Source organism: Haemaphysalis longicornis, unplaced genomic scaffold, assembly GCF_048455015.1.
Source record: "Haemaphysalis longicornis isolate Haplotype H1 unplaced genomic scaffold, Haemaphysalis longicornis Haplotype H1 scaffold_4, whole genome shotgun sequence".
Lineage (NCBI taxonomy): Eukaryota > Metazoa > Arthropoda > Arachnida > Ixodida > Ixodidae > Haemaphysalis > Haemaphysalis longicornis.
The window spans coordinates 27,023,133-27,050,532 of record NW_027526361.1 but is presented as its reverse complement, the minus strand read 5'-3'; the positions used below and the strand labels follow the sequence as shown (position 1 = coordinate 27,050,532).

General features: G+C 49.8%; 1 protein-coding gene across 1 annotated transcript; it reads left to right on the top strand.

Moving 5' to 3' along the window:
* On the top strand, nt 1-27,213 carry LOC144178396 (acetylcholinesterase-1-like). Its single transcript, XM_077706214.1, has 4 exons — nt 1-1,626; nt 15,822-16,234; nt 18,703-18,852; nt 26,850-27,213. Exons 1-4 carry the CDS (start codon nt 460-462, stop codon nt 27,133-27,135), a joined length of 2,016 nt encoding a protein of 671 aa, XP_077562340.1. The 5' UTR covers nt 1-459; the 3' UTR covers nt 27,136-27,213.
* Nucleotides 27,214-27,400: the final 187 nt, after the last annotated feature.

Sequence of the window (27,400 nt, the reverse complement as noted above, 5' to 3'; positions counted from 1 at the left end):
CGTTCCCCTTTGGTATTTAGTTTGATCGAATTTACTGGCAGACGTGTGCTGACAACAAAACCGGCCTGCGACTGCACCGGGCAGTGCAAGATTCCATATCTCTACCGGCAGATCGATCAAACGAACCGATAGCGCGCTGTTACGTCGTACGCGACACCACAATCCCGTCGGCGGAGAAAAACTTGGCTGGCTCCCCCGCTCATCGCCAAGGTTCGAACCGATGCCAGCTGTTACAGCATACGCGAGCTCCTGCAGCGTTACAGAGCCCAATGGCGAGGAGTTGCAGTGCACCGCTCAGGGAGGGAGTTGTATTACGGGCAAACACTTGCAACAAGGGCCAAGAAAGTGGAGAGTCTGCGCGCTTATAGACGGCTCGCTTCTGTTTTTGGCGCGCACACGCTTACTACGGGCAAGAGACACACGGACAGTCAAGGAAGCACAACGAACTTGACGGGAGCGATGAACGGCCTCAGCGACGCGGTGCTGGCCACCGGCCCCTTCTACATTCTGCTCCTGTCCGCCTCTTGCTTGTCCGCGCTCGCCGAGAGCGTGCCGACCGTGCGAACGGAGAGCGGGCTAGTTTCCGGACAAACGCTGACCGTTAGCGAACGACAAGTGGACGCTTTTTACGGAATTCCCTACGCCGAACCTCCTGTAGACACCTTGCGCTTCCGCAAGCCAGTCCCGGTGAGGCGCTGGAACGGAACGTTGAGAGCTCTAACGAAGCCATCACCGTGCGCTCAAACGAACCATTTCCACACCGTCAACGTAACTCTCTTCTACGAGATCAACTCGGAGGACTGTCTGTACCTGAACGTGTGGCGGCCCAGTGCGCCCTGCAAGGGCGCGCTTTCCTGCAGGGCCAAGCTTCCTGTGGTGCTGTTCATCCACGGCGGAGCGTTCCAGTGGGGCGACTCGGCCATCTTCCTTCATGACGGAGCAAACTTCGCGGCGCTTTCCGGCCTCGTCTTCGTGAGCTTCAACTACAGACTAAACGTCTTCGGCTTCCTGTCCTCTGGCACGGACCAAGTGCCGGGTAATTTCGGCCTCTGGGACCAGAACCTCGTCCTCAAATGGGTCCGCGCGAACATCGCGTCCTTCGGCGGCGACCCGAGCCAAGTGACGCTGCTCGGCCAGAGCGCCGGCGCCATTTCCGCCGCTCTTCACGCAGTGTCGCCGCACAGCGAGGGTCTCTTCAAGAGAATCGTCATGTTGAGCGGAAGCCCACTGAACTCGGTGTTCACCGTAGCGGCGAAAGGCGTCGACAGCATCACCAGTATCGCGCGCTACGTGGGATGCGCCAGTTGGAGGACCACGGACTTGGACGAGGTCATGGACTGCCTTCGGCGCGTGGACAAGCAGGAGCTGGTGGGGCAGCTGAACGGCGTAGACCCGCGCAAGACCATCTACGCGCCCATCAGCGGGGACGAGTACCTGCCCAACGACTCGACCAACTTGGCCAGCTGGCTAGGCAAAATCCGCAGCACCGAGGTGATGGTGGGGACCATGCGGAACGAGGGCTCCCTCTTCATGTACAACGGCTTCCACCTGGCCCCGTACATCAGGAGCTACATCGACGTCGACTACCGCACCACCGCCACGCTCATCATCAGCGCCCTGCTCAAGGTAAACATCCTGTCCAGTATGCGTACGCTCTAGTTCTGTGACTCTCAACTAGGAGTGTGCGAGGGAACCCTTTCGGGCTTGCAAATGTGAAGGGGGATTCCACGATGACCTATGTTGATCATGTCATAACATTAAACAATTTGCGCTTCCAGTTAAATTTGCCAACATATGTACTTATTCAAATGCCCGCGTTTTATGTCTGACTTTTATGCTTTGCGTGTTCTGTTGTCAAATAATTTGCTCTTGCAGCTAAAAGTCACCCAGCCTTTTGTGGTCTGGCTTTCCGCATGCCTGACTTGTCGCGCAAAAAGCCAACGTTAAAACATCACCTACGTGGAGAAATTAAATGTAGAAGTCATGTAGCGAAGCCACCTTTTTTGCATTTCCACCAAGGTTTAGCAAGAAGGAGAAATTAATGGGTATAGGTGGTGGTGCGAGAGCTTCGAGGCGGCCTTTAAGGACCCTTGAATGTCCGTCGTGGATCCCCATTTGAGAATCACTGTGAATCTAGTTAAAGCAGAGAAATAGTTGAAGCAAAATAAAGATATACACATAATTTTTACATACTGCTTATGTTATGCAACGTCAGTTGAGGCAAAATTTTGGAAAACATTCCTGAGTGATTTCGCCACTGACGTACGCAATGGTTAAACGAGGCCACTAACTCAGCCTATCCTTCACTAACGACCATGGATAATTATGTTTCTGTATGTCGCAGGCTATATATATGTATACCAGCCTTACGGGGCCTAGATTTCTGCCTTTATCACCAGCCATTTTACAATGTTTCTGATAAAAAATACACAGAAATATCCCAACAGTACGCCCACTGCTGTACCGAGTTCTTTACTTGTCATTTTGAGAGAGAGAGCGATAGAGAGAAAGCTCTTTACTAGAAGAAAACAGAGCGGTCTGCTGGCATGTATTAATATATCCCTTGCTTAGGTTGTTTCCTTTGGCTCTTTTAGATGCGACGCATCTCTTTAACTCGCCTTGTCCCTCCGGCGTCTTCCGTCGTCCGTAGTTCGCATCCCTCCCCCATTCTCCTCGCCGCGCCAGCTGCGCGCTAACGCCTCTCTCACCGCAGCGCCATCTGCGTGTTAGCGCTCGCTCCCGCGCCGTGCCAGCTGTGCGTCAGCGCGCGTTAGCGCTCGGTTAAACATCGAACACATGCGCATGCGCTGCTCTCTCTCATTCCCCTCACTTACAGCGCGGTACATATAAACGCGGTAACTGCGCCGCTCCGCTCAGTCGTTCCGCCGCTCTGATGACATCCGATGACCACCAATGATTTGAATGGAGACTAACAGGCCTGCTATCGCGATTGTCGGCGCAACCGTACGTAATATAATGGAAACAACAACAAATTTACACGCCAAATGGAAACAACATAACGGAAACGCAACGGAAACCCCACGATGCGTCGCATCTACCCATGGTTCCCCTCGCGGGAAGATGGTGTAAATTTTTTAACATAACTCTCCCCTTTAGAAAAAAGAGCCTCCCTCCCGCCCCCCGCCCCGAAAAAAAAAGAGATAATGAAATTCTGAGTACATCCCTCTACGTCACTGTAGGCTTAGCTAAGCGTTCTAAACAGCGCTTCCCTCCTTGTTTTAAGTCGGAAAAAGGTCGCTACAGCCGTCGTATACGCTGCTTCTAAAGTGATTTCCACAATACGCACTATACTTTTTTACACCCTTTTTGGCCGAAAAGGGTGTGAAAATCTTGTCCAATGGCTAACACCCTTAAAAGGTGTTTTGGCAAAAAAAGGGTGTACGGATGAAAAAGGGGTGTTGAGGATGCTCAACACGCTAAAAAAGGGTCTCAGTTCTTGCTTTTATAGCCAGCAGATGAAAGTCCTCCGATCGAGTCGGTGGGCTTGTCGCAAAAAACAGATATTTTAGCGCTAATTTTGGAACTGTGGATTTCATTATGAGAATATGGAAATCAGCACGCGGATTTGCAAAACTTTTTTAATCACGAGGTAGCTTTTGTGTTCCATAACTTATAGAATTTTATTAAATACCAAACAAATCTTCCCCGCCACCTCACACCCTTCAAAAAGGGTGTTCATTATTTCAACGCCCTTTTTCCCAGAAGGGTGTAAAGCTACAAATTAGGGTGTTCGAAACTAAGAGAAAGGGCGCAAAGAAAAAGGGTGTAAGAAAAAGGGTGCAAGAAAAGACCGCCAACTAGGAAAAAAGGTGAAGAGACCTCCAACTTTGGAGGAATTTTGTACCTGTTTACACGGGTGGACTGAACATTTTCTACAAGCGGGTGGTGTTTTGTACCTAACGATGTTTAAAGCAATATGAACTGGCATAATTTATTATTACCAGTGAAGCTCTTTAAGCTTCAACTGGTTTCGGTGGCGCTAGCAAAAAAAAAAAAAAGCTAAGAACCCGCCGCGGTGGCTCAGTGGCTAAGGCGTTGCGCTACTGAGCACGAGGTCGCGGGTTCGATTCCCGGCCGCGGCGGCCGCTTTTCTGATGGAGGCGAAAAGCAAAAACGCCCGTGTGTACGAGATTTCGGCGCACGTTAAAGATCCCCAGGTGGTCAAAATTAATCCGGAGCCCTCCACTACGGCGCGCCTCATCGCTTGCGTTGCGTCGGCGCGTTAAAACCCTACAATCAATCAAATCAAATAAAAAATGCAAAGAAAAAGAACTGCGGCACATGTAAAGGGTTCACCACCACAGATAGGGTATTATAACAGTGAAGTCGGCTTTCGAGCTTGTTAGAGTGTGAGCACAAGGGGCGTATGCGTATGCGCACCTCTTACTGTACCATTTCAAAGGTTCTAGTCTTTTTTGGATTCTAAAAGGCAAAAAAATTGGCGCGGCTCGCAATAGTGGTGCAAGACTGGAGAAACAGCATATATCTGGGGGCCGACCTAGTTTCCCCCTTGGATCCCCTGGCAGTGAAGGGGGAGGGGGGGACACACACTGGAACAGCCTTGTAAAATCCGCTTAAACTTGGCCCCCTCAGCGGTCATCCTAGCTTAGCAAGAACATTGCAAAGCTTAGCAAACATTACAAAACTTAGCAACACCGAAAGTAACTAGGTCGATCCCCACCTCAGCTGTTCTTTTTTTTTTTTTTGCAGCTGAACACCTATTTCACACCGTTTCAACAACCTACAGAAAGCCAAGCGTGTTGCAGTCGGTAAACACCCGTTTCTCCACACGACTATATATAATTTTGAAGGTTCAAATTGGTGTTTCAAGTGCCAAATCTAAACTTGGGGCATGAGGTGCACCGCATATGGAAACGAGAGATCATTGCATACGCGCAATTATTTTTTTTTGCGTTTGAAAATTTCTTGCGAGTAGAGGGGTATATGAGGGGTGTCTTCTTCTTTACAGCGCTATTATGAATCCAAGCATGGCCTTATTTAATGAACAGCTGAACACCTTTTCCACACCCTTTCAACACCCTAAGAAAAACCAAGGGTGTCGAAGTTGATCAATACCCTTTTCTTCACACGAAAAGGGTGTAGAGCTAGGAAAATGGTGTTGAGATTAAAAAAAAGGGTTTAAAGGCCTCCCAACACCCTTTTTCCACTTATGCACCCTTTTTGGCTAAAAGGGTGTAAAACGTTTAGTGTGATGCTTCTGTCGTTGTGACCGTTTTGCTAGCCCTCGGCCGGGTGCCCAGAGATGAGCAAATGGGCGTCAGCGGCAGGGTTGTCGTCTGCGAGGGGGATCGTTTCAGTATGCTTCTGGACGAGATCTTCTAGGGCCAATGTCCACTCGTCTAGGTCGTCGGTGATGGGAGGGAGGGTGGTGGGCTCTTTGCGGAATGCGGACCAATTAGTGTGATCTTCGTGGGAACAATTTTTCGGACTGTCTGCAGTTGGGAAAGCACGATTCGGATGAGTACATAGTGGTCACCGCAGAGGATGCGTCGAGTCCTTTGCCACATTAAATTCCCAACTTTGGCTGCGAATGTGAGGACTGGGGATGTGTCGCGTGATGCACTGTTCCCCAGTCTGGTTGGGGTGGCCCTTTCCTGGCGCCCGATCCCCGGCTTGCATAACTCCAACTTTCTTGGACGATTCTGTGTACGTCACAACCATTTTTACAGCAAAGCTGTATATATCTAACACCCCAGTTTCCGCGCCCGTGTAGAACGAAAACTCGGTGACTTGGTTTGCCATCTGATGGGCATTACAATTTCCTTTTGCAGGCGGGCTACGCAGCTCGTCGATAAATGCCGGCTCCGTCTCGGGCGCGCCACAGTTTAATCAGCGGCGTGTGCTCAGCGTATGAAAAGAAATCATAAAAAAAAAACTAAGCCAGCTCGCGCAATGGTGCAAGCCTGATGTCACAGCAAAGCTGTGTTCGTCTCAGCGAGCTAAACTCGACGAGCAGCATACATCACTGAGAAACATTTACCCTGTAGACACTCGTGCGCAGAAGACCAAATCAAGCGCAAAGTAAAGTATATAAGTGCTTTATTTGTATATTGTCCTCTTCAGTCCTCGTATACTTCATTGCCCACTGCCACAAAGTCTTCGTTGAGTGCTCCCTCGCCGTTGAAGGCCTGCGCCACTTCTCCTTAATCTGCACGTAGGAGCACCAGAAGGAAGAAGCCCACACAGCAAAGCAGGCCGAGACACTCGCATTTTAAACAGAAAGATCGGCTTGGCAGCGGTACCAACTAGCGATGTCCCGGCAGTATTAGTGTGGCATGCGACGTCAGGAGCAGACGATAGGTGGCGCGCGCATTTCTCTTCGTTGGCGGATACCTGTTTACAGGCGTCATACAGGAAGTCCAATCCCCGGGGATTGGCTATTGGGCAGGATCACCCTTGTCCCTAAGCAGGGTGTGGCAATGCTGCACACTTAGGCGACCAACGGCCACTCACCGTTACAAGTGTTGTGTACCGCCTGTTCGCGAGCATTCTTAGGCTCAACGGCTGGGCAGAGGCACACAACCTCCCAACAGAACCGCAGAATGGATTTCGACGGGGTCGCAGACAGGATGACAACCTGTTTGTGCTTACGCAGTATGCAGAGATAGCCAGAAAGGAAGGATGACCCATGTTGTGCTGCTGCTTTGACGTAGAGAGGGCGTATGACTGTATCACATGTCCTTCTCTTCAAGCGATTGGCACCTCTGGGCCTCCCCGGGGCCCTACTGGACACCGTACAACGCCTGTATGAGGAAAATTCGGTTGTGGTGAAGTTTGGCAGCGCAATGTGCACGGATCCAAGTGGCTAAGGGACTCCGGCAGGGATGTCCACTTTCGCCACTGCTGTACATGCAGCAGGCATTCAGCGGGAGCTCCTCAAATCAGGTCCTGGCTTTGGCTTGAGATTTAGCACCAGGGGTATAGATGACAGTTGCAGGCTTCCGGGTCTGGCCGTCGCCGATGACTTGGTTTTAACAGCAGAAAGCTCATCGGAGCTTCAGGTGTTGCTAAACATTTCCTATACCGAGGTGACGAAACTCGGCCTGCGGTTCAACACCAGAACGACGGAAGTTGTCTGCCTTGCTGATGGGGAAAACATGGACAGTACGTTAACACTGGCTGGAGAACACCTCACCACTCGAGCATCGTATAAGTGTACCAGCGGGTGTGGCTTGCGGCGGACGAGAACTTGTGCGGCGAACAGGAAGAGGAGCTCCGGCAGTCTGCGCTGCGGACTCAGGTAATCATTAGACGTCGTGCGCTGCGGGGCTGCAACCGCTCGCTGTGGTACACGGATTGAGAAAGCTAGTGACGCTCGCCAACGCCGTGATCTACCTGAAATCGGAGACCAGGGAATGGTTAGAACGACGGCAACGGGGGGTGGGTCGCACGGCAGTTGGATGCCATGGAACCGTAGCCAACGATATTTGTGCAGGGCGATGCTGGCTGGTCGACGTTTGAAGCGAGGGAAGCCTCCAGCAAGCTTGTATTCAAGCGCCGCCTGCTGTTCATGGACCGTGAGCGCCGGGCGCGCAGTGTCTTCGAGTACCTGCCGGCAACGCGCCGGCGCACCAGGGGGATGCGTAGAATCTACAGGCTCGAGCAAAAGTATGGTCTATGCCGAGAGTCCGTGGAGGTGAACTCGGCAACCTCGTAGACGCGAGAAGTGCGGGAGAGGGTTTGTGAGGCAGAAGAGGAGTGGCGTCGTGGGTGCTGCGAAAAATCTCCTCTACTCCTGTACAGAGCCCACAAAACCGCAATCAGCTCAGCGCAGCTGTATGACAACAGCTTTGGCTCGGGCAGGGGCGATTCGCACGCTAATGCGGCAAAAGGGGCTGGAGAACTCGGTGCAGGCGATGTGCTGTGTCGAGCGTGTGTGCATGAGGAGGGAACTGTGGAACATATGGTCCTTAAGTGTGCTCGGCTTGGGCCGCACAGCAAGGACACGGGTAGTGAAGGCCACACTCCGCTGCACGATTGATTGATTGATTGATTGATTATAGGGTTTAACGCGCCGACGCAACGCAGGCGAGGCTCCGGATTCATTTTGACCACCTGGGGATCTTTAACGTGCGCTGAAATCTCGTACACACGGGCGTTTTTGCTTTTCGCCTCCATCAGAAAAGCGGCCGCCGCGGCCGGGAATCGAACCCGCGACCTCGTGCTCAGCAGCGCAACGCCTTAGCCACTGAGCCACCACGGCGGGTCCGCTGCACGAATGTTGCTGTAGGCTTCGAAGAGGGCGGCGCAGCGAACATGCGCGCTGTCTTGAATGGTGGAAGAGGGTGCCCCATAGGGACCTTAGGTAGTAGTTGGGGGCCTATGGCGTACGACTGGGATGATGGGCTTTGGTTCTTCGGCCACTGGGCTTTCATGCGTCCGTAGCTCTGTGTATAGAGTGCATGCGTAGTTTTCACTTTTGTATTTTATTAACGTTTTAAAATATGGTTAGGGTACAGACCTTTCACCCGCCCGCTGTAAAGGGTATAACCGCAAGAACATCATAATCATCATCATCCTTAACAGCGCAACCAGTTCTCGCTTGTGATTGTGTGCTCTTTCTTCCCTTCCGATAATCGCTTTCATTCTTTCCATCGCGTCTTGTAGTTATCGCCAGCACGGATCGGCACTGCGCGATTTACTCGTCGCAGCAGGCACGCCTTCCGTTTCTGCTATGCTTTTGTTACTTTCTTTTTCAAGTGGCTTTGGGATGCTTTGCTGCAACTGAAGGAAAGTCGGGCAATGGCCGCTACACCGCTGTAATGACGTAATTCCAGCGGTCGAAGCACGCAAAGGCCGGGAAAGAGAAAGAAATCTTTTTAGCAAGTTTAAAAGTTATCTGATGGGCATAAAGCAGTAACTTTTGGCTTAAGTAGTTCGCGACCCCCCAATCCAACTACTGGAGTGCTGGTTGACTACGTTGTGCAAGCATTTAAGATTTAGAATAAACTTGAAAAAAAGTGTTGCAGGGTCCCTTTAAGTTAATAATTTACAGTTCTGTGTAGCGGCCGCATTAGCCCTCCTTACGACCGATTCCAATCCGCCACGCGGGTGCGTGCCGTGTTACAAGGAACATCATGAGCCGCACGCTCACGTGCGCTCGGCATTTTCTTGGCGTTTTTTTTTTACGCTGTGTCTAAAGGTACGTCGGACGTACCCACAATATTTCTTAAAGATACGTCGGACGTACAGGGCCCAGAGTGGCTCGATAGCGGCGTTGCTCGAAACTAGCGTGGTTATCTCGAACCATCGACGGCAAAACCATCACGCGTTTGCTGTATATAAGCCAAGAATCTAACGATGCCTAACCTGACGCAGAATGTATTTTTTTCCCTCGTGTTCTCTAGTTGGACCTTATCTGAAGGGGCGGTTAGAGCCTTCGCTGAGGTCAGAGATCGAATGCGGACCACTACGGGTTCTCGCAAGAAGGAAACAAAATCGTGTGCGACCCGAGTATCTTTCTTTTTTTCTTCCTCATATGTTTCTGTTTAAAGCCCTAACCACATGGACGCGAAATCACGCGTCGCGCGAGCGTCGGCGTCGTTCGGCGTCAACGCGCGGGCCCACAGGAGACCGGCGAAGTCGCACGCCAGTCGCTGCGTCGGCGGGCGTTGCTGGACGCGTATGCCATCCTGTTGAAGTCGTTTATGAGCAGTTATTATCGCTTCTTGAACTGCAATTATCAAGATTTTAGCTTTAGCAAAAAAAAAAAAAAATCACTCGGCGTCTTTATTTATTGCTAAGTGTGTTGGCGGGCAAATATTGAAATGCTGCGAAATGTATCTCCAGCCATCACGGTCAAATCAGAACAAAATAAGATAGAATGATAAACGAAGACGCACCTCGCACAACTGCTTCAGTTGCTACTTGTTGTGTACATGCACGTTCATGAATTCAAATTGTAAGCAAAACAAATTTTAGCGCTGCCTTGATACTGAGGTTGTCGAACGTCATTTGTAGGTTGACAGGCAGGGTACTCTGGCACCCTGTCTGTACCCTGTAAAAAAAAAACTGATCAAACCCTCGCCGCAAAAAAAAAATATTAATAATAATACTGTCTTTGCTAGGATTCGAACCACGGACTTTCAAAACAAAAGCCCGGCTCTCAACCGCTCGACCACGCGAGGAGAGGAGGAGTTTTGAAGAATTCGGTGTACCAACTGAGGCTGCCCACGAATAGTGTCGGGTGTACTTTCTTTTGGTCGTATTTGAGAGATTTGAGCAGTGGTAACGCTTGCTTCTTGCGCACTGATCTTGGAGCCGAGGACAATAATGCTAGTGCTACAAGCGATGTAACCACAGCTCCCTTATTTGAGAAAAAAAAAAAAAAAAAAAAGCTATCGCACATCCCCGGCCTCCCCTGCGCAAGCCACGGGAGCTACGAATGGAATGGAATGCGCCAGAATTCTGGCGTTGATAACTCTTGCTCGTCACGCACCGATCTTCCTGACACGCCACATTATGCTAATACTGGATGCGATGTAACCAGAGCTCCCTCATTTAACTCACACAAAGCTATCGCAGATCCCCGTTCTTCCCGATGAAAGCCGAACAAGCCACAAATGGATGAGCGCTTGCGAACAGAAATAGCTTGCAATTTGTCTCAAGGCTACCGATTACCGTAAGTTAAAAAGAAATTGATTGTTTTTTGCTGAAAGGAACGACCCCAAACCACGCGAAGACGGACGCTGCCGCTCGCTTTCCGATGCTCTCTCGCGCTGCGTCGACGCCGATATCTGGCGGGCGTCGACATCGGCGTCGCTCGAGTTTCAGCTCGCGTCGCCATGCATTTCTGGCGACGCGACGTCGACGCGAGAAAACGCTGAACGTATAGTATACGCTGCATGTTTGGGCCGAGTGAGACCGAATACACCGACGTACTTAAAAAAGTTTCGCGGATACGTCCGAAGTATCTTTAAAAAATTTTGCGGGAACGTCCGACGTATCTTTAAGAAATCTTGCGGGTACGTCCGACGTATCTTTAAGAAATTTTACGAGTACGTCCGACGTATCTTTAAGAAATGCTGCGGGTACGTCCGACGTACCTTTAGACACAGCGTTTTTTTTATGTTCATTAACGACGCAACCAAGAGCTTAAACAGCTCTGCTATTAAAATATAAAAGGTCTAGGGCCTCTATATTTTGATACAAGATGTCTTAAATTGCCATTGCAAAAATCTCTTCACAGCAATACAATTGTGTTAGAGGTGAAGCCGACCTTAAAAAGATCGGAGGGACTTGGTTTTTGTAAGCTGGTTTTCCCACATTGTGAGTTGGGCAGTGAAGCATTACCATCTATGGCGGGAGGATGGTTAACGTTACAGCACACTTCATACTCCTATTCGCAGCTGCCGCCTCACTCCCGAGACGTGTATATACTGATATCCCCAAAGCCATCGCGCAATGCCACGCGCTCTTCGGCGACCACCTGTGCGCCACAGTAAAAAGAAAGAGCTGTGATTTGCGTAGCCGCGCTATAATAAAACATCATTGTCTCCACTCAAAATTCGTGTGCGCCCAGTCTGTGATGTAGAGGTCGGGACACCAATCTTAAAATTTAATATAGCAAATCTCTAATACGGCTAAACATCAACATGACAAATCAAATCAGACCGCCGGCTTTGCGGAATTGTCTCTTCCCAGGGTAGAAGGGCTCTGATTTCTTGTACTTCACGCGTTGCACGAAACATCGAGCTCTAAGGCTTTCCCCTTGAAAAATTTGCCGTGATTGAACGCGTCTAAACCAAGTTTACCGAGCGACAGCGCGGTTTGGGCACCGAGAGCGCGCGGTCAACGCGCACAATCGCACCACACGACAAAACACAGACGCGGCTCGGCGTCGGGGTACAAGAACCATCATGGGGCCATGCACGAAGGATTTGCCGGGTCCTGAAGTCTGAGTTGGCGCCTGTATCTGTGTTTCTTGTCTCTCTTGTCCCGTCTAGTTTGCGCCACGTTTTTAACTTTGTTTGAACTATGTACCAACTAGCTCAGCAACAAGTTTTGTTACGGCGCATGTCGCCGGCCTAAGCGAGAACGTGAAGTTGAATGCAGCCAGGACCTCTTTGCATCCTTTTGTAATCGCACGCGCCCTTACTAGTAATCGCACGCGCCCTTACTAGCTTTAAAATTTGTGCTGTGCGGAGGCGTTATTCTAACACGTCATGCGGCAAATCCACTTTTTTAGTTCGTGGCAGGGTTTGGAAAAAAAAAAGGAAGTTGGGAGTATCGAGGAGGGACCCACGGAGTTCCTCTTCTCCCACGTTCTTCTTTTTGTCTGCGGACCCCCATCTATGAACGACAGCCCTGTGCAATGCTTTGTAAAATATTACGTGTAAATAAACTTGGCTGTTTTGAAGTATACCGTCGTTTGTTTGCCGCATGCCGTCGACCATAAGCTAGTAATCTTTTTATCTTCAATCGTAGACTGAACGACCCTCTTTGGATCAAATCCTTCCATTTCAACTCATGGCACAGAAGTGCGCAAGAACTGTCAATAATGTTTTCAAGTGCAAATAAATCTAATCGAAAAATGTAGTTTGCATGCAGTTCGATAGTCGCTGGAAATTGAAGGCGTGGTTCAATGGTATCTCATATCGCAATATAGTTTTTGAACATAAAATGTATGTGTCGGTGCCTCGAACTTGAAAAATTGCGAAGCTGGATTTTCCCGAGCGATTGCGAAATGGCACATATGCCGCATGCGACAAACGAAGTTTCATAAAACAATGCAGTACATACCTAAACACAGCAGTATTTGTCAAAACCTTGGCATGTAAGGTTAGCATCAATAATTTTCCCAGTTCGCTGATATTCTCGGAAGGCTGTGATTTCGCATCTATCCTCAAAACCGACAAAGATGGTGTTGTGTTTTATTTTCTTCGACTGTCCAGTGATTTTTTTCTGCTTCATTTTCTGCTTCAATATATGACGGAGGGGGGGGGGGGGGGGATTGCAAATAATAAAAAAAAAAAGCTTGAAGCCCGAGATAATCACCAGCGCGCCAACTCTGCCAGCGGAGCCGCGTTGCCGCCGATTGCGCCAGCGCGCCATTTCCACTGAAGGTGTGACCCGCAGGCAGTAAAAGGGCAGCGCGGCTCCCCTGGCGTCAATTTATCGGAGCGTGAGACAATCGCGAAGCAGCGAGCGATAGCGGCATGTGTGCTGTACTGCTATAGGCCGCGCCTGCGCTGTGCGCGGTCTCGACAACAGGCGCCGCGCAACTAGACGGCGCAGCGATTAGTTTTGGCCACCGCTCCCGCGGTCCGTTTACTTCAGCTCACGGCTGTACATTTTCGGACGCACAGTCGACATCCAGAAACGGATGTATAAGTCCAAATGACATCCTCCAGTGGACATACAAAGTTACTATTTCATTTCATTTATTGCATCCTTAAAGGCCCGAGGGCATTACATAAGGGGGGGGGGGCAACAAATACGTTGTGAGGGTGCACAATTAAATGTGAACAAATTATTATAAACAATACAGTTTATAAACAATACAATATTATAAACAATACAATACCATGAAGCATAAAATAATGGCTTAAATTGAATGCAAAAGCAGAAGCGAGAAAGCTACTTTCTTTTCAATTAAAAAAATGTACATCAGCCCCCTGATTTGTCTATTGCAAGTTTCATCTGCATAGTTCTAAAATTAAGCCTAATTTTTTTACTTTTTAAAGCAAAGCTTTCTACCTCTACCAGCCAACGGTTCTTTCGTGGCGTGCGGGACAAGAAACTACCAAAGCGGCTGCGGAGGGAGAGCCGGTTTTCACTCACGGAGCACAGTGTAGATGGCGCGGCGCATTTACCCAGCGCTGCGTTTTACCTGCGGATTATCACGACCGAACGGCTGCGGCCGTAGCCGTGGTAGACCAGCAAGGAAACTCAATGACCTCGGGCACAATCCTGACGGCGCACCCTGAGGTGGCGGAAGAAGCGGCTATTGCGCTCGCAATAACTAGCACGGAAGCCAAATTATTGTGTCTGATTGCAAGACGGCAACCCACGCCGGCGGGCGCATCGGCACGACCCGGCTTTGTCGTCTGCTTGAGCGACGGTTGTTTTGGGCCTGTTTAAGCGCAGCTTCGCGTCCATTGCGCGCTTCCGTCGCGCGGCTTTATCAAATTGTTCGACAGCACCTCCTGGGTAACCCAGACACGACGGAATTAAGTGGTCGTACGGCAAAGATACGTTAAGCATTGGTTTGCAGGGCGGGAAAACAAAATGTAGAGACCACTAAACAAACACTACATTTTGCGCACTGCTCGCCACGAATGGGAGACTCCGTTTTCTAAATTGGGGAATACCAATTCGGTTCTGACCAACCAGTTCTGATAAATAGCGATTCTAAGCGTTCCCTCAGCTTTCTCACAATTCTCAAACTTACTCAACTAGTTTAAATCGGTTTAAATGGGAATCACTAAGCTCACATGCCGAATTGTTTAGGTGTCCGCGCTTGTGTCGCGCGGTGATGTAGCCCCAAGCAAGCACATCAGGATGGCTAGGTTCCGCTGTGTCACACTTCGAATGAAGCTCCTCGCCGTTTTCTTTCTGCCGACGCACGTCCGGGCAACAGCGGCGGCGTCCGCCGCTCTAGCCCGGCCGTGGCCGACGCTTCTGCTTTCGGGACGCCGCCCTTGCGAATTCTAGGTAACGGCGGGCAGAATCTCTGGTTTCACTCTGTAGAGCCACGTGTGTGAATTCAAGTGAAGTCGCACGGGCAATTGTTGTGGTGTCGTTTACAGCTTTGCTTTCCAACCACCTTCACAGCGTGGATTGTAGCCAATTTTTTTTCAAACAGCTCACCGACTCCAACGATGATCTCTTTGGGGAAGGGTATACATTGAGAACCGCTAACGAAACATGTAAAGCAAGTTTACTGTGTTCATGCATGCCTGTCTGCCCGTTAGTGCGTTGGTCTTGTGTGGTGTAGTACCCATCGTAGGAACATAAGCTTCTCGTTATGTGATTGGAAATTTTTACTGAACATCCAAAATAAACTAATTTTGGACGTCCGTCTGGACGTACGGAAGCGTTAAATCCGGACGTCCCACGGACGAACATGGTACGTCAATCGGCCCTGAAACGGACGTCCTACGTGTGTCCGCTAGAGCCGGAATGGCCGTACGGTGGACGGCCGACGGACGTCCGGTGGTTGCTTGGGCTGAATATGCAAAAATAAAATAAGAAATTCGATGAGAAAATTGAAAGGAAATGATGTTTCCGAGTCCGTATCGTTTTTCTTTTGCCGGCGGCGTATAACACCCCCAGAAATATTTCTGGCTAGGCTACTTCCGAGGCTGCACCTGGGCTACGCGGTGGGCCGCAGTGGAGGCCTAGTCTGGACACACGGGCGTTTTCGCTTTTCGTCTCCGTCTGAAAAGCAGCCGCCGCAGCCGGCATTGAAACCGCGGCCGCGGACTCCCTCCACTCGGCTGAACGGGAGGATTCCCTAATGCTTATGCATGGGGAAATCGATTTCAAGGACCTCGTCCAGTAGTGGTTCGAGTGGAGGAAGGATTCAGAATACCGGGGTAAGCCACCGCGGAGGGCCACCGCCACGAAACACGACTGAGCGATTGCAGTGGGTCCTCTAGCTCCGTCGATCGTTTCACTTGAATGCTCTCGCTATGTTTTTAGTTCTGGTCCATAACAGATCACTCCTGCCCATACTACGCCACTGGAGCACGAAAGCTGAAAGTTTTCCAATGTTTCTCGCTTTTTGTTTTTTGTTAAAAACGACTTTCGTGCCCGTGGACGCGTCTGTCCCGCAGATCCCGGGGTCCTCGGCCCGAGCGATCGTGGAGGCCTACTTTCCCGATGACCAGGCGGAAGGCGAAACGGAGCAGGTGCTGCGCAAGCTCAACGAGGTGGCCAGCGACGGCCTGTTCGTGTGCGCGTCCAACTTCTTCGCCGAGGTTGCGGCCGACCAGGGCCTGCCCGTGTACCGCTACGTGTTCTCGCACCGGCCCTCGTATAGCCTGTGGCCGCGCTGGTTCGGCGCCGCCCACGGGGACGACGTGCCCTACGTCCTCGGCTCGCTGCCCTTCTTCGGGGACCAGAGCCGCTTCACGGACGCCATCCGGCCCGAGGATCGGCCCATGTACGCCGGCGTCAGGCACACGGCCCAGGAGGAGCGACTCATGCGCGACATGGTCGGCTCCATCGCGGCTTTCGCCACGAAAGGGTATACAACCGCGACGTAGTTATATCATTACGCCCTGCTTACCTACACTGCAAGTTGCTAGAAAGCAGTAGCAGGGATTGAGTAGCTGAATTTGTACCTGCTGTCTTGCCTCCGTACACGGGGACTAAATGCATCCAGGGGGTACACCGATGAATGAGCGTCTTTAAAAAAAATTTACTGCGAATACCGCTGCACCGTTCATGCACAAACATTACACGAGGGTCTCATTTTGTGGTCTATTTCGTTTCACACCAAGAACAAGGACGGCACTGATCCGTTTATCCAGAGAATAAATAAACACGATTTTCGCCAATGGGAAAACGGCGGCCATCTTGGACGTTCATGCCCGACTTAGCGAGTGGGAAAGTTAGGGTAAGCCACCTTAGTTAGGGGGCGTGGAGGGAAGATATCGCTGTTTCGGATGAGTGGTGGGGTTCGTGTAGGTTTCGTCTCCGATGAGCTAGTAAATAGTATGCCAGCAATTCGCGCTAAGGATTCCTTTCAGTTCATAGTAGAAGGGATGCCAATTTTGCACTGTGAACGGGTGCATATTGCACAGGTTAATAGGAGCATTACGTTGGCGATACGTTTTTGATGTTTCCAGTGCGCTTGTTTCTGTTACTGTTTAATCAGGCCTTTGGAGGCTGCTTGGAGGCTTTGGAGGCTGCTATAAATGTAGGAGATGGTATCAGCCTCCGGGTGCTCATTGGCGAGTTGCACCATTATTGTGGGTTTGTTTTCCAATCTTCAAAGTTAGAATCTGTGATATGGAGGAAGTGCGGTTGGGTCCTAGATAAGGCGGGTCCTGGTGAAGGCAGGCCACAAGGGAGACTTAGTGCAAGGAAGACAAGGATGGCAACGTGACGAGACAGGTGCCTTGGGTGTTCGCCGCACTCCAGAATGGCGACCCTATTTAAAACGATGAAATACAGGGAGAGGAAGAGAAAACTGTATTGTTTTCTCTTTATTGCAGTCTTTTCATTGGAAGACGGCTGGCCCATAGCTCCCCCAGAGTCCCTCACTAACCTGAAGACACGGGCCGCCAGTTCTTGCATCGACTTGACGTATGCATATGCCATAGCCCAGGTTCATCGAGTCCTCCCAGGAAGCGATTCGGGAGCCAAGGTGGGGCGGTAGGCCTGGTAGATGGCACTGCCAGAAAAGGTGTTGCACTGATAGGTGGAAAGGGCAGTTGGGCATAGGACAAGTGGGGCAGGAGAACATCCCATGTCTATAGTGGATATGGGGTGTGGTAAGGTTGTGCTTGCCGCACCATAAATTCCGCGTCTTGGGATAGGAGAGGTGGAGTACTGGGGCAGTATTCTCATGACTGTCCCTTTTGCGTCCCTTTCATCGTGACGTACTTCCGGTTAAGCAGTGGGCCTTTGATTCAAATACCGTAACTGTTCTTGCAAATGCATTTTAAAGAACTGAAACCGTATCAGAGTATCTTTTATGCGTTTATTGTTCCGCGAGTGAACCAACAATAAGGCGACGAAAAATCGTCTGTTCCAAATCGTCTGCTCAGAGTAGCCACGGCTCATAGCTCCGCCGTGCTTGCATGACATCACATCCAGGTGTTCGCTTTTAGCCAATCAGGGCTCGCTCAAAAGGGACACAAAAGGGACAAAACATGGGAATACCGCCCCTGGAAAACACTGCCTGCTAGCACGTAGCACGTGGAGATGCTGTCGATGTGCCTGGCAATCTAAAACTTTTTGAGTGTCAGGAATGGCAGAGAGGTAGAAGACACTCGTAACCAGCCAGGTGGGGGTGATGAGGTGGAGGTGGTGAGTTGTGTACGGAGTGAGGGCATGGTGCGTTGTGTGAAGAAGCTTAGGGCAGTGCCTCCATTGGAGGCTTGTGCGTAACCTCAACAGTGATGTGGAGTGTTGAAGTCACTGAGAAGGATCGAAGGACTGCGATAGGCTTGTTTCTTGGAGTCGCCAAGAAACTACATGCTGGGCCCTTAACCGACTCCATTTAAATGAGTATGCAAGTGCGGTACCCTCTGTGGCCAGTCACAGTAACAAGGCAGTGGTCACATCTTAGAAAAGCAATTTTGTATTTGTAAGCAGGGTTGATTTTTGGAAGGCACAGAAACCTTATCAGAATCTTGAACATGATGACGGTGCGACAGCTTGGATGATATACTCAGAAACATTTTCCCTGCAGCACACCTGTAGCATATGCGATTGAAGTGATTACATCCGAAAATGTTTACCTGAAGGTATTTCGCACAAAGCGAGCTAAGCTACCGCAAAACGCTTGTAAAGATCCCTATATGCCCAGCGCGTAGACAGGGATTGCTTGTAACCGCCATCCTGGCTTGCACCGCCGTGGGTAGGGACATTTGCCAGGCTTTGAAAGCACTCGGTGCCCTCTTGCGTGAGTGAATAATAGTGCGAGTTAGGCATCGAAAGTGGTCACTTAGGCAAGCTCCTTTCTTTGGTTGCAAAATTCTGCAGGGTGCCCACCGTGCCACTCTCAAATGCTAGCTGGCCACGCTACACGGCTGCAAACCCCAAGTATGTGAACATCGAGCTGGACAGGCCTACGATGCTGCATGGGCCAGGCCACGAAATCTGCAAGCTCTGGAAGCGCTACTTGGTTAGGAGGTAAGCCCATCGAACTTCGTAAAGCCTTGCCGAGCAGGGAGGCCGCACAGCCTTTGCGGCCATAGCACACCATGACATACACACGCATACACACAAAAAGGACACCTTCAGAGTGCCTAGGAAGAGCTCTCCCTGAAGCAGCTCGTGTGTTCTTCCCTTTAATTATTCACACTTCCCCCCTTTTCCTAACCAAACCATTCAACGTACCTGAATCATTTTCCACATTGAAGTTACACCACAGGCTGAGCAACTTTTTGTTTTAACTGAAAGATCACGTGCGGTGTAGCTCTCTGGCTTTCGTTTGATGACCGTTGATGCCTTGTACCCAAGAAATAATGAAAGCCGGCATTTCTCTCTATCATTTACCTTCCTTTTTTTTTTTTTGAGACACCTTTGTGGTTTGGAAAGACACCACAAAGAGTCCAGAGTGGGAGGAGCCAGATTTACTTGATCGCTGCCTTATTTCTGAAAGCCTGTCATTGGCTGTCACTTTCGCCGCTGCCAATCAAGAAGGGTATCTTTAACACTATCTTGGTGCCGGTGCGTACAGGCCAATTCGGCCACCAAACCCAATGCTGTTCTGGCGCTTTGCTTGGCGATGCCAGCGAAGCTTGACAGGAATGCCCAGGATGCGCTGCCACCAGAAATCAGGTGTTGTTTCAAGTCGATTGCACTAATACCTGCTTTTATTACAGGCTGTTGCACATATATGCACTATGGTAGGCCCTTGCATTCACACACAAGCAAGAATCTTTTGACTGTGCTCGTATGCAAGACGAAAAATTTCAAAGAAATCAAAACATAAACAAAGCCGGCTTGGGCCATCACATTTCATAATGTTGGCTAGCTAAGGTTCATGTATTTTAAAAAGCGCATGACTAGCAAAAGTTACCACATACATTTATTTTACATTTACATGTTTCTGCTGCCTCAGCGTTTGTTTTAAGGCCCGTTCACACTTGCGACGAAAGCGATGGGAATTCTGTCACTTTGTCGCAGGGCGACGAAAATTGCTCCCACCCATTTGACAAAAACAATCGTCACATGATAAAGTGACACAATTTAAATCACTTTCGCTCGCTTTCGTCGCAAGTGTGAACGGCACTTTATAAAAACATGCTGTTTCACCACGTATTCGCAATTGGCGATACAGTATCATAAACTATAGAGAGAAGACGTGCGTGTGTGTGGGGGGCAGGGGGTTCAACACCCATTTTCGCATTTTTGCCATTTTCTGTGTTAATAAGCAACTGGTGCTGCTGAGAGTGGTATACTTGTATTCATGACACTTTACTATACACCTTGAGCGCTGCCTGTCGGGACCAAGGCCCCTAAAATTAGCTCTTTTAGGGGCCTTAGTTGGGGCGCCACTGAAATCGCCCTAGCGGCCCGTTTCGAAAGCATCCGCACAACGCTCTGCCCCGCTCCCTACTGTCGCTGCTGCTTTTCGGGTACGTTCACGACTGAAATTTACCGTTTGTGTGCATTCGAAATACATATTAATGTGGAGCAGTCACTCTGCTGACAAGTGCTGTGTATTGACGAGTGTGTAAATGTTACTTACGCGATCTTAGTGCGGTGCATTTGGTCTGCATGAGCGCCAGGTGTGCGTCACGGACCAGCGTCGCGAAGCCAGCATATGCATGGATGCGATTCCAATTCCACTGCCCTGAAATTTACTGACAGTGTCTCCTCAGGCTGCCACGCTACGGCTATACACTATGATGTACATCGGCTTCGTGCGCTTATATAATCTAGCAGAAGGAGGGAAAATGTGTTATTTTTTTTAGTGGTTGGGCAGCACACCACCGGGGTCTTGTGCCATGTGCGACAGTTCCCGACTAAGTCAGCAGGTGTGGTACCCTTGTTCCAGGGCTCCAACAGCCTCCGCTGCGTTGCGTTCATACCTGACAGCATGCCAGTTATGCTTGCACTTTCGTAACTCCCATATTGATGACTACCGTGGAGAGCAATGTGGCATAAATTTCATAAACATTCTACGAAAGAAGAACATTGGATAAGACAAAATTACACCCGGGGATTAGCACACAACAAAAAATTTAATGCTGGGTCGTCTTGTCCCGAGTTGAGGGCTCGCAAACATTTGTCATCTGCTACGCTTTCCGTGAGCAGCGCGGTGACAGGCTTATAGATTAAGCCGTGTCTGCAACTAAACGCTTCTTCGAAACATCACCATATGACATAGGGAGCCTGCAGAAACTAGCACAAACTAAATCAGAGGGCCTTATCAGACACTCTTCCAACAACACCTTTAATCCTTTGTGAAATGCCCACCCTGTACTTCAAAAAATGCGTATGCTGAAAGATCAGCTGGTCATTGAAGTTGAAAAACAAAAGGAAACTGAATGCGCAGCTTGTGTGTGCAATTACTAAAACGTTCATTCCTTGATTTCGTTCCGCATTTCGGACACGCTTCGCACGCTTTTCCGCTTGACACGCTTGCCCCCCTCCCCCATATCCTGCGAAATAGCAGTGCATTTCACATTTTGGTTTGGCGAGTCCTACCTGGCTTCAGTTTAGGCGAACACCTTCAGCATTTTCAAAGCTGCACTGGGCTTTTTCATTCCCGTACAAGTTTCTTCCCAACGTGCAGACCATGTATGATTCCATGATTTCATTAACTTAGGCTTGGTTCTCGGTATATGGTGTGAGTTTGCACATACTTATTTAACGACCCAGAGTCTTGCACTATGCTTAATATTTTCGTGTGGCTTATATTGTCAGGTGTTGTCAAGTATTGGGATAATCACATTTCACATCCCCAAGACAGATTCTTATACGACGTATATATTCGAAACGAAGCCGCATTCGCTGTACACACTGCAAGACGACACCAACCTCTCAATGTGCCAGTATCATGCCTAAATGACGCAACAATAGAATTCACTTGTGCCTGACGTGTTCGGAGGTTACAGTGGTGATAGTATGCTGCTGCAATCACCAACACCCGTAATAACGGTCAGGAAGCACGCAGAACTGCGTCCCCAGATAGCTTTTGTTGGCTTTTGAGCACTCTATCAAGCCAAAGCTGTTTTTTGAAGTGCCCTAAACGTACTATTTGCTCACAGACGTGACTACAACAGGTTGTTTAGGGCACGGAAAAGCAAAAAGCGAAAGAGAACAAAAACACTGCATGAGCCCCTATCAGCCACCCAGCGAGAGAGAGAGAGAGAGAGAGAGAGAGAGAGAGAGAGAGAGAGAGAGAGAGAGAGAGAGAGAGAGAGAGCTCTTTATTAGAGGAAAGCAGAGAGGTCTGCCGGCATGTTAACGCCGACATGCTACTCTGCGGGGTACGGGAGGAGGGAAAAAAGTTGCAGTAGGAAGAAAGGTGGAAGGGAGAGACGAAAGAAGAAAATAATAGAAGTGAAAAAAAAAAGGAGGAAGCGTGTGCGTTGGGGACGGTCAGTGCGACACGTGAAAAGTCTATGGACGGTTGTACAGGGCAAGGATGGTCTGGTCCTATACCAGCTCAGCGACGCCGATGTCCTTCAGGTAGCCACCCAGCGCTCATTCCGTACCGTATTTACTCGCGTAATCCTCGCACGCCTAATGTGAGCCTAATGTGAGCCACAAAAACTTGGATTTTTTGGTTCCTCGCATAATCATCGCACCCCCAACTTTGCACCGGCGAAGGTGCCTGCTCGCGAAACCCGCATGGTGCACGCGCCGTCCAACGCGCGCCCTCCCCCGCCGCCTCTGCGTTCGGCGGAGAGCGCTGTGTATCCAAGGCCATCCAGGCGCCTTAACAACCTGCATGGCTACTCCCTAAAAGGCGCCCTAATACACTACTCACACGTCCTTGAGCCGGTTTCGCGTGTGCGCAACTATAGTTCATCTCAGAAGCTAGCTGCAGCACTGTGGAGGCTACATTGCTATCAATAGTGCGCCCACTGAGGGCGCCTAATCCGCCGTGAAGGGGGTCCTGAAAGGACACTCCCTTCTCCCCTCTCGGCAAGTGGCACCGCACGGCCCCGGCGCCTTTTGTCGCTTCCTTCGGGGTGAGTTAGGTGCCCTGAGGGGGACAACAATGTAGCCTCCACAGTGCTGCAGCTATCTTGTGATATGAACTTATAGACGGCGTTCGCGCAGCCCACTGTCGTGTCGTCGTGTCGCCGTCGTGGTCCCGTCGTTGAGCAGCAGCAGTCAGTGAGTCACTCGCGTCAGTGGTGGATAGCTCGCTGCCATTTTGAGAACTTTTTGATCTCTTTGTTTTGTGCTTGGTGCCGCTTCGCCATGGGGAAGAACGCCAGCTACACTGCCGCTTTCAAATTGAAAGCGATAGAGTACGCGATCGAACACGGCAACCGCGCCGCAGGCAGGCACTTCGGCGTCACCGACTTCAACGTGCGTTACTCGGGTAGAGCACGCACATGACGACGACGAGATAGGGCATGCGCCAGAAAGCAAAGGCGGCAATTTCATGATCGCTGATCGACGGGAGACTGTTTACGTTGTATATAATAAAATAAAAAGAAATAGCTGCTGTTGGCAACACTGAGCTTACATATACAAAAAACGACCGTACATTTAGCGGGACTGGCAGAAGGCAAATTGGCAACACTGTGCACCGGATTTTTTTTTTTTTTCCCGCATAATTCTCGCATTCCTATCTTCGCATTGACTTTTCCGAAAAAAAAAAGTGCGAGGATTATGCGAGTAAATACTGTATATGCCGCGGAGAAGCGTCCACAGTTTAGTGAACCTTTATACTACTACTGCTACTTTAGTGAAGCTCTCTAGAATGTGAATGAGCTCTGCCGGTGACATCAGAGACTGTTCAGTGCCGAGCAGAACAATATTCTGTGGAGAAGGTGTCTGAAAAGTTTTGTGGAGGTTTGGCTTGTCTTGAGGTGAGTGCGAGTGAACACTTCCAACTAGTGCTAAGAAATGAAATAATGAATTACTCTAGTTTAACCGTACAGTCCAGCCACAGCTAAGGCGCCGATGAATTCACTTCAGTGTTTCTTTAAGAGATGTGTAGAGAATTTAATGAAGCTATACGTTTGCTAATGCATTTTCATTCGATTAATTTCAAACCTCTATAACTGTAAATTGCACCAGAATCGAACACAGAAACAATTCTAAACGAGTAATACGCAACCAGGAATAGTGGGGCATCAAGAATTCTGGTGAGTTCAAGATGATGCTTTGTCGCTCAAGTCTACAGAGGCAAGAAGAGTCCTTCCTCCATGAATAAATTTGCTTTCTGAGGTGGCACCTGAAAGCCTCAGAGGAAAGGAGCAATGCACCGATAGCTAACCCATTTCAAGTGTGTCATACTCGGGAGCACGCACCCTGTACTACCATTGCCCCTGCCACAAAGAGAGGCACTGCCGCTTCGTGGGAATAATTCCATTCCCTGTCAGAGGTGACAGCATCTCAGCACGATTCATGACAAGGGTCCTGCTCCTCCATAAGCAAGTGGCTTCTTCATGCACCTGTCGCTGCTAACGTGCACAAGGAGTGGCATAAAATGCAGAGTCCTGCTACACCAGGCACAGACAACGTTACGGAGCAAGCCTAACAGAGGCTGTCGCTACACTAGCAAGGAAGGCTGTGGAGCTACCTATCATTTACTCCAAACCACCATGAGGCAATCAGTGGGGAAGTGATGCAAACCCGTCACTATGAAATTACAATAAAAAACTATGTATGCTAATAGCTGACTATTTCCAACCCAGGAGACAGCAGTACCAATGGTATCAATAGTCAATTCATCGATAGTTGAGCATCTTAGTGTGTGCACTACTAATGCATGTCTTTTTCCCTAGCAGCCATGACCGACACAGCCAGCAGGAGTCTTCGGAATTACCGACCAGGGGGACACTCATAGCAACCCTGTGCGTGCTAGCCTCACTCAAAATACGCCCTGCTGTCACACTCGGCGAGGGCGAGGGGCTGGCCGACGAAGACGTCTACGACTTTGACTGAGCCCACCCAGTGGACCGACCCCCCTACCCACAGCGCCTACGGCAGTTCACTCTCATTTGCTTCATGCGACAACAGTGCCTTCAGCAAAACACTTGGACAGACCAAAGCCTGCGTGAAGCCCTTGCAAGACTCCGTGTGCATCAGCTCTGGGCAGACTTAACGTGCATATGGTGTACGTGGTATCACTAGTTACAGTATTTCACTGGGGCTAAAACAGATCAATACTACGATTTTGCATAAGAACCAAAGTTAGTTGCTTTCAAGTGTGAGACTGCTTCAGGACAAAGGAAAAAAAACGGGGAGGGGGGGGGGGGGGGAACAATGAGTAATTTGTGGTAGCAGCAAGAGGATAATATTGACCAGTAGGCCTCAAATGCTAAAGATTTTGTGCCATGCACTGATAAAAGCACGCTTGTGGGCATGGCACCAAGTAAAGGGGAAAAAGAAAGTATGTATGCATATAAACATGCCTGTGTATATACACACACACAAAAATGTTTAATGCAGAAGGTATGTGCTCCTGGAAGACAACGTTAATTCCAATGGCAGATCCGGAGCACTTTCAGAGCAACTTTTTTGCTCGGTTTGGAGCAAACACGTTCCAATTGCAGACCGAGAGTGCTGTCGCAACCTAGGTAGTTCCATGAAGCAAGAAAAGTTGCCCCCCCCCCCCCCCCCCCCCCCCCCCCGAAATCGACAGAGTTGGCTAGAACTTGCAGGTTGCCTTCAATTTTCTCATGATGCTGTCCCTGTCTGCTTCCCCTCTACTCCCCTCTTTGAACCGCCATGGCGCCCGCTCCGGCAAATTCGCGTAATGGCCACAGCCACGAGGGGAAATAGATATGGGAAATAATAAGAGTTTGACTCAAACAGCTAAAACTCGGAATCAAGTGGCGAGCAGCAAAGCCCAACCGACAACTTGATGGTCATGGTGCATAAACGCACCTTCGGAGTTTCTTTTTTCTTTTTTTTTTTGCCTCATTGTGAAAAGGGCCACGTAACTTTCGTTACAGGCCGCGTTGGTTGCCGTTGAGACTAAAGTTCCTTTGTCGGCGAAAGGGCAATGTAGCCGAGGCCAGTAAAGGCAAAAACACTTGCAGGGAAGCAGACGCTGCTGAGAGGGCCCAATGTAGAGGCTGCAAAAAATTCCTGTTCCCGTCATGCTTCGGCATGATGGGAACATTTCCTTTGGCATTTCCTCTGGTGGGAGCGGGTGCGTTCCAAAGGCAGTTTCGGACCACCTGCTCTTTGAGGGAGCTGTATGCTCTGTGGTGGAGCTCAGCGACTGCTCCGGATCTGCCACTAGAGTTCAACATTAGATGTGTACAGTTACGGTATGATTCATCTATTTATTTCCCTGAACCATGCACATGTGTGGTTCCCACTCCCACAACAGCAATGGCTGTCCCACGTGTGGTTTGCTCACCCCTCAACCTTGAAATAAACATCTGCCAATGCACAAGGTTGCAGGCATTCCTTTTCCTTTCAGTAGTTATCAGTATGCGAGAAGTTACAACACTTACACACAAAAACGCTAACTGAAACAAACCCGGAACGATCAAACACAATTTTAAGAGCATTAAAACGGTTTGCTGTGAGAAAGGAGGTACATCAACACAAGAAAAACCTGACAAACCTCAATGCAATGTCAGTGTCCTGCTTTTTTCTGTGCTGTTACAAGCATTACGTCTATATCTATATAAAATAACGCATGATGTGCGGGTTCCTTTTCTGGTACTATAGTACCACACTGCTGGTAACCCCTTGGCAACAAAACAAGCAGACATGTTCACCTGCATCACATGTAGTATTTTAGTTTGCATCCCTGATATGTGCACTCTTTAAGTAGGGCACGTATCATAGGTGCACAAAGACTGTTTTCACAGCCATAGCAAGCAAGCACTGCATTAAGCCACACTGCATTACTACTTGCACACCCCACCTAATGGACTCGAGCCCGTGTGCAAAGTTTGTCCCACGCGTCCCACGAGCAAGTGGGTGCGAAAGGCCCTGCTGCCCAGTCTCTAAACCCTCTCCATTTGCAGGGACCCGGAAGAGGAGAAAGCAGAGGTAGTTGTTGCAAAGCAGGAGGAGGACAAGGACACGGAGGAGGAAGACCACATGGAAGAGGAAGAGCTGGAAGAGGCAAACGCAATAGCGAAAAGCACGCAGGCACCGACACCAAATCCCGTACACGCAGCACTTCAGCCAGAGAGGACACTCAACCGCACGGGCAGCGGGGTCGCCAAGTCAACAAGCGGCAACTCCGCACCCCTCTTACTGCTGGCACTGGCAGTGGCAGTATCGCTTGTTGGCTGGCCCACAGGGTAGGGTCTGTCTCCTGTCGTGGGACAACCAAACTGCATGTACATATCACAAGCGGCATGCACGGCCGTGCTGCAAGAAAATCATCACGTGCATCAATAAAGTCATCATTCACCCTTTGCTTCCCTTTTTCAGTTAGAATGCAGAGGCAACGCCATAAGGGAGTGAGGTGGGCGCTGTTACGACTTTTTGTTGGGAAGGAATGATGGGCTGGATCGTGCTGGGAGAGTCATGATCACGGAGTCACCGTGGTTACAGAGCACACACTCAA

Excerpts from the sequence above, each read along its gene's own strand:
- LOC144178396 (XM_077706214.1), top strand. The coding sequence starts at position 460 with ATGAACGGCCTCAGCGACGCGGTGCTGGCCACCGGCCCCTTCTACATT. Across the intron at positions 1,627-15,821 it reads TCATCAGCGCCCTGCTCAAG|ATCCCGGGGTCCTCGGCCCG; the intron begins GTAAACATCCTG and ends TCTGTCCCGCAG. Across the intron at positions 18,853-26,849 it reads AAGCGCTACTTGGTTAGGAG|GGACCCGGAAGAGGAGAAAG; the intron begins GTAAGCCCATCG and ends CTCCATTTGCAG.